Source organism: Macrosteles quadrilineatus, unplaced genomic scaffold (genome assembly GCF_028750875.1).
Source record: "Macrosteles quadrilineatus isolate MER2022 unplaced genomic scaffold, UCM_ALF_1.0 Scaffold_1__1_contigs__length_201487025, whole genome shotgun sequence".
NCBI lineage: Eukaryota > Metazoa > Arthropoda > Insecta > Hemiptera > Cicadellidae > Macrosteles > Macrosteles quadrilineatus.
In genome coordinates, this window is record NW_026542594.1 from 102,577,529 (window position 1) to 102,590,496 (window position 12,968).

Below are 12,968 nucleotides of genomic sequence, written 5' to 3' on the forward strand. Positions count from 1 at the left end.
TTTGGGAGTTGGCGGTCTTTCGGAGATTGACGGTCATTCGGAAGTTGACGGTCTTATGGGAGTTGATGGTCTTTCAGGAATTGACAGTCTTTCAGGACTGTCAATTTTTGGTTTTGGTATCAAGGTAGACCGCAATTGATCAATGTGTCGTTTTACAAGTCGGCCTGACTTGTCAAGAGAAATTAGATAGTGTCGAGTTCCCAACTTTTTATTTACCTCTCCAAACTGCCAAACGCTCCTGTTGTTTATGAAGAGACGAACCTGAACTCTCTCCCCCTCATTGAATGAACGTGCAGAAGGATCATTTCTAGTTGAAGCTTTTTGTATGTTAGGAAAAATGGCATCCATTTGTATTCTTAACTTCCTGTGGAAGTAAAATTCAGCCGGTGATTTGCCACATGCTAGAAAAGTTGCCCGATACTGCTTTAAGATCTTTTGGACCTTTATTGCCATTGGTATGTTTTCCGAAGCTTTGGACTTCAGGCGGTTCTTCGGGTGTCCTGGAGATATGAATTTCTGGAAAATGTCATGTAATTTGCTATAAACTTGGAAAGTATCACTTTGAAAAATTGAGGCATGTCAGATGCCATAACATTAGGGTAGCCGTGTGTAGCAAAAATCCGTTCAAGTAGATGTATGGTATTGGAGCTGGATGGTGCATTTTTGATTACTTTTATCTCCGCCCATTTTGATCTGGCATCAATACACACGAGGAAGTTGAAGCCTTGAAACGGTCCTGCGTAGTCAATATGTATTCTTTCCCAGTTCTCTTTCGGGATTTCCCATGGGTGATTAGGAGCTTTGGGCGGATTTGACCGTGATAGTGCACAATTTTCACATCCTTTCACGGGATACTCAATATATTTGTCAATATTTGGGCAGTAAACATAGCGCCGTGCTAGCTGTTTCATTTTGTGATTCCAAGTTGACTTTCGTGAAGTTAATTTAGAACCTTGTTTCTAAGTAGTGATGGAATGTAAACTCTTTCTCCCTGGAAAATAATGTTTTCGACCAAAGTAAAATCAGAATCAAGTGAATTGGTGAGTAGGTCTTTCAAAATCTTAGAGAGCACTGGATCTTTGGCTGTCTCATTCTAACTTGATACTTTCAGCTGTGATTTCATGGCTTGAAATTTGAAAAATAGCTTGGCTGCAGATTTGATGTACCTCTTTTCCAATTTTCTTGTCTTTAGTAAAGTGTGTCTGTGTAAGAGTAGCTCTTGAAAGACAATCCACGTTTTTATTTTCCATGGCCTTTTTGAACACCAACTTGTAATTGAAACCTAACAGATATGATGCATATCTGAGTAAACAAGCTGAAGTCATTTGTGGTAGAGCCTTGTCATACCTGAAGATCCTAGATATTAGCTGATTATCTGTTACAAGTTTAAATTGAGTCCCAAATAAGTAATAATAGAAGTGGGAGACACCAAAAAACTATGGCCAATGCTTCCAGGTCTAGTTGACTATAGTTACATTTGGCATCAGTGAGCGAACGTGAGGCGTAAGCAATTGGTCACTCAGTTCCATCTATTAAGTGGCTAAGAACTTCAGCTAGTCCAGTAGATGAAGAGACCGTGGTGAGGACTAACGGTAGTTTTGGATCAAAAGGTAATAGTATCCTGTTACTGCAGAGCTCAGTTTTGATTCGTTGAAAAGCCTTTTCACATTCTGGTGTCCATTCCCATTTCTTATTTTTGCATAACAAACGTTGTAAAAAAAAGGTGACAGTTGAAGCATCTGGAAAGAAACGAGAGTAGTAAGAAATCATTCCTAAGAATCGTCGTAATTCTTCAACTTTTGATGGACGTGACATTTCTTTAATAGCTTGAACTTTTGTAGGAGATTTCTTTATTTTGTTTAACTCCACCACTTGCCCTAGATATTCTATTTGTTCTTGAAAAAATTAACACTTCTGTTTGTTTATGTATAAGTCAAAATCTGAGAGTCGTTGAAGACAGGCCTGTAGATTTATTTTGCATTCATCCATTGTTGAACCATGGCAAATTATGTCATCAAAGTAGGCCTCGGTTTTAGGCAATCCCTTCAAAATTTGTGTAAGAATTTGGTTGAATTCAGAAGGTGCTGTCTTTATTCCAAAGCTTAGACGATTGACACGATATGTTCCACGGTGTGTTGACATTGTCTGGATAATACTGGACTCTTCGTCGACCTTGAGGTGCAGGTAAGCTTTGTACAGATCAAGTTTACAAAAGTAAAAAGATCCTCTCAAACTATCGATTACATCATCAATTTTTTGAATAGGATGGTTTGCCTGGATTATTCGTTCATTCACACCACATTTGTAGTTGACACAGAGATAAACACTTCCATCTGCCTTAGGAATCATGACTAGTGGTGACCCCCAATCACTTGACGTAACAGGCGAAATGATTCCTTCATTTTAAAGTAAATCCAGTTCCTTGTTGACCTGATCAATAAGAGCATGAGGTACGTTCCGTTCACGATTGAAAATAGGCTTTGCTTCTGATCGAAGATTTATTGATACTGTAAAATTTGGAACGCATCCAATTTTCGGCTCGAAAATTGGTGCACATTTTTCAAACAGTTCCTCAACAGAATTTACTGGTTGTAATTGAAGGGTAGTAGCTGGTCGGTTCATTTCAGAGTCAATTTAACATAGCTCAATACCCAGTCCTCGGATCCATTGGCGCCCTAGAAGCGCGTCATGACCTGAAGGGACAATGTGATGGTCACCTTTGAACTGTTTACCCATGTATGAGACAGAAACTGATACCTTTCCCTCTGGCTTGATTATGTCTTAAGAGTATGAACGGAAAGCTGGCCTTGATGGTTCTACTGGTACGTTCAGATGTAGACGTTCAAAGTCATTCTTTGCAAGGAGAGAAAATTTAGCCCAATTGTCAACTTCAAAATATTGTGATCTTCCATTTATACCGACAGAAACAATGTACTTGTCTAAATCATATCCAACTTCAAATAAATCTACAACATCAAAGTTCTGGTAGATTGAATCAATTTTGTGCACTACGTAATCAGAAGAGTCGTCACTTGAATAATCGTCATAATTTGAGCCTGAATGTAGGTTGTGAAAGGTTCAATTTCACTTTTATGTTGATTTCTTAGTATTTGACATCAGTGCAGTTATACACATCGCAGAGACATGTCCTCGTTTTAAACACTCTCCACATTGAAGTTTATATTTGTGTTTGTTACAATTTGCAGCAATGTGTTTGCTACTTCCACATCTAAGACAGACGCCTTTTCCGAGGGCATTGAAGTCAGGTCTTTTGTTATCTGAATTGTTTCCAGTTGAGTGGTGGGATTGTCTGGGAGACCTTGTAATTTTAATTTTGTGCACTCCAACGGAATCCACATTAAAGTTGTTAGAACATGCATGTTGGTGAAATTCTTTCCTTTCAACCTTTGATGCTTCAAGATCAATAGCTTTCCGTAGAATGTCATCAAACTTTGTGTACACGGATTATAAAATGCCTTAGCCAATTGTCCTTCAATCCTTGTATAAACTGTGCCCGAAAGAAAACATCAGCAATTGACACAGATGTTTTACATTCATCGTTGGAGCATTCAACTGCAAATTCACATTCTTGAAGATCACGTCTGAGGTCGGCCACAAACTCTGAAATTAACTGGTTTTCTTTTTGAAAGATATTTAAGAAATAATGTTGAGCAACAACAAAACAACACTTTTCTTTACAGGGTGTCCACCGACCGGGAATTTTTTGAACCGGGAATTATGCGTGAATTTTGTATTTTACCGGGAATTTACAATTTGCCATGATCGTGCATGAAGATGACGTTTCCGTGACCGTGGGAGCTGACGATGACGTTTCCGTGACCGCGGGAGCAAACTATGACGTTTCCATGACCGCGGGTGACGACGATGACGTTTTCGTGACCGCGGGTGACGACGATAACGTTTCCGTGACCGAGGAAGAGGATTATAATGTTTCTGTTACCTCTGAAAAATATCAGAATTTTGTCACGATCTGTTACTGAGTGAGATATACAGGATTTTTCAGTTATCGCAGAAAACGATGATGGTGTCTCTAAGACAGTGTTAGATTATCACGATGTAACCTCGAGTTTGGCTTGACCAAAAATTTCAAAATGGCACACTTCTAGAAAGTTTTTTTATTATTTTGTAATATCTTCACCTTTTATGTGGTATTTATTTAATGTGTTTAGAAGGGTTAGAAATTTAAATTGGCTACGTGCAATTTTTGTAATTTATGCATTAATTATTTCTGTAGGTCACTTGAGAAACAACCTATAATTCCAAAATTACATACCATATGAAAGTACATAAAGACAGGGGTTGGTGTAGTAATAATTACTGAAAATTTGGTAAAATTGAAATTATCAGTATTAAAAATCTATTTTTCAGGTGTCTGTACAGAGATTTAAAAAATTTTGGTATCGACATATCACTATTTTTAAGAAGTTATTGATAAATTGCAGGTTTAAGGATTAGATTTTAATTTTTGGATGATTTAATCAGTAATATATACAAATTGAATACATGTGTCAGGCAATATTACAGTAATCATACATTTTATTTATTTAACAGAGAATGCTCTTTCCGATAACTAAAATAGCGAGCTGTGTTAGTGTAAAAACATACAGACAGCGTAGCGTAGCGCATGTTTTAAATCAAAACCGTGCATTGAAATGAGGTATGACATACTAGTAGCGTATTTCGGAGTAGCATAGCGCAGCGCAGCGCAGCGTACAACCGAGGAACAAACTATTTTGTTTTTCTCAGAGCGTATTGGAGCGCATTCGATTGCAGACACGCTTTAAAGTCAATACTAGTCTCTTTTCTGCACCAATTGGTCTCCTCCAATTAGTTGTCAGCTTCTCTTAATTATCCTTCACCAAACTAAATATGTAATCGAACGTTGTAGTCGACATTCTTGTGTTATTCTTAAACCGAGACTCATATTTCCTAAGGATTGGAAAAAGATGTATTCACCATGTTTGCCCCTGCCTTTACACACTTCATGCACCCCGAAACTTCTCCTACTGATCAAAACTGCCACCAGTAATTTATAAATAAAAAACTTTTTTAAAACAAAACGTTTTTAAACGCACTAAAAATTAGAAAATATTTTATAAATATGTTGAGAGGATAAATACTTGTAAGATTTAAAATGAAAAACGTGGGGTGCATGCAATAGATAATTTACAATTACCTTCACCTATTGAACTAATGTATTATTATCAATTAATTGCATGCACCCAACGTTTTTCGTTTTAAATCTTCTCTTTCATAATTTTCCAACTCATCAGGCCTTAGATTAAAGGAATCAAATATTTCCTCAGCCTTATCCCCCATACAGTAGCAAAGAATATCAACTTGCCTTTTCCCAGGTGCTTTATGTAGATCGCTGACTGACCTGTACCTTTCAAAACGTTTCTTCCACGCACTCCAATCATAGGGGTTGAAGGAAAAATTGTCTGGAGGCTTGACATGGATTTGATTTCTTTGAAGTCTTATCTCTTCAATTTCCTGTTGGATCTGTAGGTTTGCATCACGCTGCGCCATGTATCACGACCGTCTATACTTTTCGTGACAATAATAATTAGGAATGAACTAAATTGATAACATTTTATTTGAACATGTCTTTTGTAAGAAGTCTATAACACTAATAACAATATTTGTTTACATCTGATCATAATATAATATCCTAAATAAAAGACATGTTTTATTTGCAGTCTTGAAACAATTTGATAAGAAATAAACGGCTAGACACGGCGTAAGCCCCTCGGGCGTAGGCAAACTCGGCCTAGTTCTGATGAAGTGCGACAAGTGTTCCCAGGCTAGTCCGAAGAGTAGAGGAGGTTTTTAGTGGGTAGTATCTGGGCCTAAGCCCGTTGGAGTCCCACACTACAGGCTAGCCACCTGTGTGCATAAATGCATTTTCCCACCTCTCAAAAAAAAAAAAGGTATTAAAAAGCTGCAACTGTTGCAAAAGAAAGCTGTTAACCCTCCGAGTGTCACATGTTTTGGCCTTAATGTCAGCCTATTTTTTGCTCATTTGCAAGGTTTTATTAAAACTGATCTGAGAAGCTTAAAAACAATGTTAATTATACTGTTCTATATACCATTTTGTTTGGAAAATCTTGAGCTTCAATATTATATATAAAACATAAGGAAGATTTTTAAAAAAAAAATTATTTAGGTAAAAAAAATGTATAATTTCAAAAATTTAAAAAAAAAAATAAGTTTGCGCTCAATGAAATTGTATAAATTATAGGCCTATAAATATTTGAAAATAGCCACTTTGTTCTAAATTTTATGAGGATTACAAATATATAATAATATAAGGAAGTAGATTTGCAAATAAATAAGTTATGGGCAAAAAACAGATTTCAGTACATAGCGTTTAGCTAAGAATGCATAGCCCAACCATAGCTAGGAATCTGGCTGATAATTTACATCAATATCACTACCTACTTCTTCAGGATCATCAACCAGCACTTCAAAACCACTTAAATCTTCTTATAATGCACCACGTATATCACTACTTTTGATTTTTAACACTAAAACAATGATAAATGTAATAAAACACATCATCAGTCATCGGTCCGAGGGTAACCTAGCTGTTTACAAATACACGCACGTCAGCTCAGTCAGCTGTCTGCTACAATATTTTCGGAACTAAAATGAATAGTGCTTAGAGACAGACCTCTGGAGAAAGCTTAGAATATTACGGAAAGAACGATACCTAACTCAATCCAGTACAGTCCGATTCAGTTAGTCATAGAGCCTTCGCCGTAAACAGTGTTCGCGAGTCGCTGTAGCGACGCACGACACTATACAAAGTGCGTTACGCGTCGCTGCAGCGACGCATGACACTCGGAGGGTTAGAGCAATATTCAATGTTGACAGTGAAACACATTGTAAGCCATTATTCAAGAAACTTTGAATTTTAACTGTCACTTCTCTGTACATTTTAGATTGTTTACTGTATATTAAAAACATTAGAGAGTTCCCTACAAATGATTCGGTTCATAACCATTTTACCAGACAAATCTCTTTTCTCCGTCCGAACCAATGTAATTTTATGACCACAATCAATAACTTTAGTGAATTTGGCAAAAGATTGTATAATATGTTACCTGCTCACATTAAATGTCTTGAAATACAACAACAATTTAAATTTACTATTAGAAAGATTTTGTGTGATTTATGTGTGTATAAGGTCAAAGAATTTGTAGAACATATTAAGTAAGGTTAATGGATATACTGTGATGAAATTGTATGACGTTGCTATACATGTATTTATAATGTTGATGGCAATAAATGGATTTGATTTGATAACTCAACACAAAATGTAATTCATGAATGTTTATTAAACAAAAACAATAGAAAACATATGATAGTAAAAATAGATATAAATGAAATATTGTACAGTCTTAAAGAAGTTAAAATATTGTTATTAGTGTTATAGACTTCTTACAAAAGACATGTTCAAATAAAATGTTATCAATTTAGTTCATTCCTAATTATTATTGTCACGAAAAGTATAGACGGTCGTGATACATGGCGCAGCGTGATGCAAACCTACAGATCCAACAGGAAATTGAAGAGATAAGACTTCAAAGAAATCAAATCCATGTCAAGCCTCCAGACAATTTTTCCTTCAACCCCTATGATTGGAGTGCGTGGAAGAAACGTTTTGAAAGGTACAGGTCAGTCAGCGATCTACATAAAGCACCTGGGAAAAGGCAAGTTGATATTCTTTGCTACTGTATGGGGGATAAGGCTGAGGAAATATTTGATTCCTTTAATCTAAGGCCTGATGAGTTGGAAAATTATGAATTGATTATGGGAAATTTTGAATACCATTTCGTTCCTAAAACAAACATAATTTATCAGCGTGCTAAATTTCTTAGACGAAAACAGGGATCCTCAGAGTCTGCTGAAAACTTAATCACGGACTTACATGACCATGCAACTGGGGAGATTTAAGGGATGAAATGATTCTCATGCAGCTTATCGTTGGAATGAATGATCGAAACCTTAGTGATCGCTTACAGTTACAAAGCTCACTAAAATTAGAAACTGCAGTTGATGCTCTTCGTAGTTCAGAGGCATTAGTTAGGCAAAAACTTGACCTAGCTGATCCCTCCGTTGATCGGGTAAAATTAAACACCACTTCCAAAAAGTCTTTTTGTAAGAAAACTGTTCCTAATAACCATGGAAAATACAATCCAGGGATCCTATGTAAATGGTGTGGGAATACTCCATCCCATCGCCGAGGCTTGTGTCCTGCCAAAAATGTTCGGTGTAACAACTGTAAAGCAAACGGTCACTTTGCTAAAGTTTGTTCGAAGCAAAAGGTTAATGAAGTCAGTAGTGAACCTCAGTTTGTTAATCAATATTGTACAAGTTCATCAAATTCTGAAGAATTCATAGGTCAAATTACCGAAAACAGTGCTCTAAACCCTGAATCTTGGGAAATTGACCTCAGGTTTAATGATTCTGACATTATTAAGTGTAAAACTGATACCGGAGCAGACGTTTCGGTTTCACCAGCCAATATAAAGCTAAACAAAAAAGTTCCATTGCAAAATACATGTAAAAGACTTTCAGGACCGGATGGGACTCAGTTAGCTGTACGAGGGATGGTAAATGTAAAGTTAGACTATAAGAACAAATCTTGTTTCAAGCGTTTTTATGTAGCGAAAAAATGTAAAACCCCGCTCATAGGTAAAACAGCCATTGAAAAACTTAACCTTCTACAAGTTGTCCGAAGTGTGCCTTCGACTTCGAAGAATTACAGAGAAAAGTACAAGAAAAATAATGACTCCAGGCATGCTGCCAAATCCCTTGGAAGTTTGAAATCTGGAGACAGTGTTTGGATATCTGACTTGGGAAAACCTGGAACGGTTGTAAAAACAGCAATAGAGCCACAATCATATATTGTCAGGACTGATACAAGAGACCTAAGAAGAAACCGTTTCCATTTTCTACCATTTCCCGAAGACTTGAAAAGTACACCATCACGAGACAATGTGACAGAACAAAATTCAACAAGTGTCTGTACCAGAAGTCCAAAACTACGAGAGGACAACTCAAGTTACAAGACTAGACACGGGCGTCAAGTACATCCTCCAAGGAGACTCGATCTTTAAGGAGGGGGATGTTTTAAGACTGCAAATAAAACATGTGTTTTATTTAGGATATTATATTATGATCAGATGTAAATAAATATTGTTATTAGTGTTATAGACTTCTTACAAAAGACATGTTCAAATAAAATGTTATCAATTTAGTTCATTCCTAATTATTATTGTCACGAAAAGTATAGACGGTCGTGATACACAAATCTAGACTGTGATCCGATCTAAATCGTTCTTTTTAGCTTGAAGGACATTCCGGACAAAGTGCGACCAGCAGTCCCAGTTGTCGTCACCCTTCAGCAAGGTCTCACAAATCGATTCAATTGACAGCACCCCAAGATGTTGAATGGCCTCCTGGCGAATCATGTCCCATCGTGGACAGCGGAAAAAAGTGTGTTCCGCGTCGTCGGGAATGCATGGGCAGTAAATGCAGTCAGGTAAATTTGTTTTGGCCATCAAGTGCAGGTACGACTGAAAATAGCCGTGACCTGACAAGAACTGCGTGAGGAAATAGTCAACCTCACCGTGCCGCCGTTCCACCCACGGTTGGACCTGTCTGATGAGTCTGGCAGTCCAACGTCCTCGAGTCTCCCTTTCCCAGCTTTCTTGCCACATCTGAAAAGTGCGGGAGCGCTCTTCTGTTCTTGCAGCGTCCTTTCCGATGTAGCCTTGTCTCTGGTAGATTGCCTTCCTCTCCGCTGCCAAGAGTTTGACAGGGATAACTCCAGCAATCACCAAAACGGCCGGTTCGGACACCGTACGGTACACGGAAGCGACTCTGAGTGCTGCCTGACGCTGCACTCGCGCGAGCCTCAACCTATACGCCTCCTTGTTAAGCGCGTCTGCCCACACCTCAGAGCCGTAGAGAAGCACGGACTGGACTGCAGACATAAATAGTCTTCTACGGCTGGACCGGGGACCACCGACATTGGCCATAAGCCTACTAAGAGCAGCGACACTCCTAGCAGCCTTGTGCGCCGTACGGAAGATCTGGTCCCTTCAGCTCAACTTGTTGTCCACCATGACACCGAGGTACTTGGCGGTTCGCGTGGTTTGGACAACGATTTAATATTATCATTACTTAATGCAGAAGTTAAATCATTTATATAAACAATAAACATAGTAGGTCCTAGAATTGATCCTTGTGGTATGCCTGAATGAACAGAGAGATATGAAGAGAAGCATCCATTATAATACACAGATTGATATCGGTCCGTTAATATGATTGCAAAAAATCCAAAGATGTTTGATCAAAACCATAATATTTCAACTTTTTTAACAATATATCATGTGAGATGGTATCAAAAGCCTTGGACATATCAAACCAGCTACCAAATACTTTGTTTTTAGCATCCAAGCCATTGACACAGCGTTTCATAAAACTAACAATAGCATTACTGGTGCCTCTGTTAGGCCTAAAACCAATCTGATCATCTGAGAACAATGAATTTATTTCAAAATACTTAATTATTTTACTATTTAACAAAACTTCAAATATTTTAGAAAAAACAGGAACTATTGACACTGGGTGATAATTAGCATAATCTGTTTTCACACCCTTCTTAAACAAAGGTACAACTTTAGACAATTTGAGATGAGTAGGAAATACACAATTATCAATACACTGATTATACAAATAGGCCAAAACCTCAACGATAAATGGAGCAGCATGTTTAACAATCAATGAATTAATATTATAAACATCCAAACTAATACTATTACTAAGTGAAAAAATTGCACTGTATACTTCCTCTACACTTACATTACTAATAGAAAAAACAGATGAAATATCTCAGGATCTCTGGTAACTTAGCTTATCAAGATAAAAAGACACATCATGTTTAGAACTAGGTATGCTATGTTAATTAGAACTCACATTACTTAGAAATAATTTATTAAAACTATCACTTGACAGTTTTGTTGTTACATTTTACATGTTAAAATGCGTGCCTTTATAAATTATTTTATAATTAATTAGATTCATTTTAATTGGCAACGAGTGTGAAAATCAACTAGGCACTGTAAAGTTCAACACATTTACTTTTCAAAATTACATTCAATTTCTAGTTTCAAGATACACTATTATTTCATACAGTTCAAACTACTAATGGATGCACAAAAGTTTACCTTACTTCTAAACACATTCAATGAACAGCAAAAAGCACTTGTACTGTACATGAGATGTCAAACACGTTTCAAGCTCAAATTCAAACGATTGTTACATCAATTGGAAAAACCAGAGAAGAATGCTCTCAGTCTACAATGTCAAATGTTACATTAAAATTGCCTTCAAGTGATTGAGTTAGGCTAATAGCATGGACTATATATACCTACAGGCTATATACTATATATATAGTCAATATATATATATATAGCTATATATACCTGTAGGTATATAGTCAATGCTAATAGTTAAAGTTGACTATACCAACACTTCAACACAATGCCTATATATTTTTAAGTTTATAGGTTGCATGATTAAGACAACAGTTATGTTACTCACCAAAGGAGTTGTTAATGACTAGGTCAAGAACACCGCGAGCAAAATTATTAACACCATCACTTTTGTCTACAACTGCTGAGTATTCCTGAAGTTTAGTTTCGAGAATGTGACATGTCGATTTGTTGCTTGATCTAAAACATAAAATTAATACTTTGAAGTCCTTTTAAGCCCAAAAACTATATTATTTAAAAGTAGGCTATTGAAAATAAAACATCATGTAAATAGGAAATCATTAAGACAAAATAGAAGAAGAATAAAGAGTAGGCCTATTTTTATGTTTGTTTAAGTTAGTTAGAAGTTTAGGTTCTAACATGATTATTACAATAGGTAAAGGACTGCATTTTTTATGAATAGCCTAGATACAATACGGAAACAAGCAGAATTTGAAGAAGTTCTTGCGGTCATGGTTCCCGTGGCGGATCCAGAGGGGGGACGAAGAGGGCAACCGCCCCCCCTTCAGGCATACATATATGTATTTTTACGGCATGTAATACAGTAGTGATTATAAGTACATTGCGTAAAATAATTTTTCACACCAACTTTGGACAAAGAAATGGTATAAAACTGCCATTTTGGAGACTTAGTCTGGATCCGCCACTGCATGGTTCTTAGATTTTTATACCTACTGGGGTGGGATTCAAAAGTAATGAGCCTTAATAGAGAAACAATGATTTACTGATGAGATCGGTACATGTGCCTAAAGATCTTCAAAACAAGCCCGTCCTGCGTCAATACACTTTTGTAGGAGACTCTCCAGGTGTTAAGGTGTCCGTGTATGCCTGTTCCGGGATGACTGCAATGACTGTCTAGACAGCAGTTGGTATTTCCTGAATCGAATCAAACCGACGTCCTTTCAACACTGTTTTTAAGCGCGGGAATAAAAACGGTCGACGGTCAGGAGAGACAGGTTCGGACTGTAGGAAGAAATTCAGCATCGACATTGCACATTTAAAGCAGTTCTTGACATTTGAGCACTCACATTTCTTTCTGTTAGACAATCAAGAGCCTGCAAGAATGTGTTGCAACGTGGTTTCTGACAAATTTGAGGCTTCTACCACTTAAAACTGACGGTCAGGGTCAGCGTTTAAAACTCGCACACACGCTGCACATTTTCATCTGTTCAGGCTATTGACCTGGGAATCTTGACTGGGACTCATCGCCAACATCTTCCCGGCCCTCCTATAAAGCCTTGTACCACTTTTTTGTTTGGGAAATCGAAAGACAATAATCCCCAAAGGCTTGCTGAAGCATGGTAAATGTCTAGAGAACTATCCATTTTGCAATGTCATGAATCAACAGACAGAGGTTCACGTTACATTTGCTCTTACCAT

The 12,968-nt window shown here is 37.2% G+C and overlaps 1 protein-coding gene across 2 annotated transcripts in view; it reads right to left on the bottom strand.

The window, feature by feature from the left end:
- LOC129000837 (fidgetin-like protein 1) overlaps nucleotides 1-12,968 on the bottom strand; it is a 59,444-nt gene that overhangs the window by 23,735 nt on the left and 22,741 nt on the right. For both annotated transcript variants that reach the window (XM_054427916.1, XM_054427993.1), the window contains exon 2: nucleotides 11,638-11,768. In XM_054427916.1, the coding sequence (XP_054283891.1) occupies nucleotides 11,638-11,768 (131 nt within the window). The remainder of the gene's footprint in view (nucleotides 1-11,637; nucleotides 11,769-12,968) is intronic.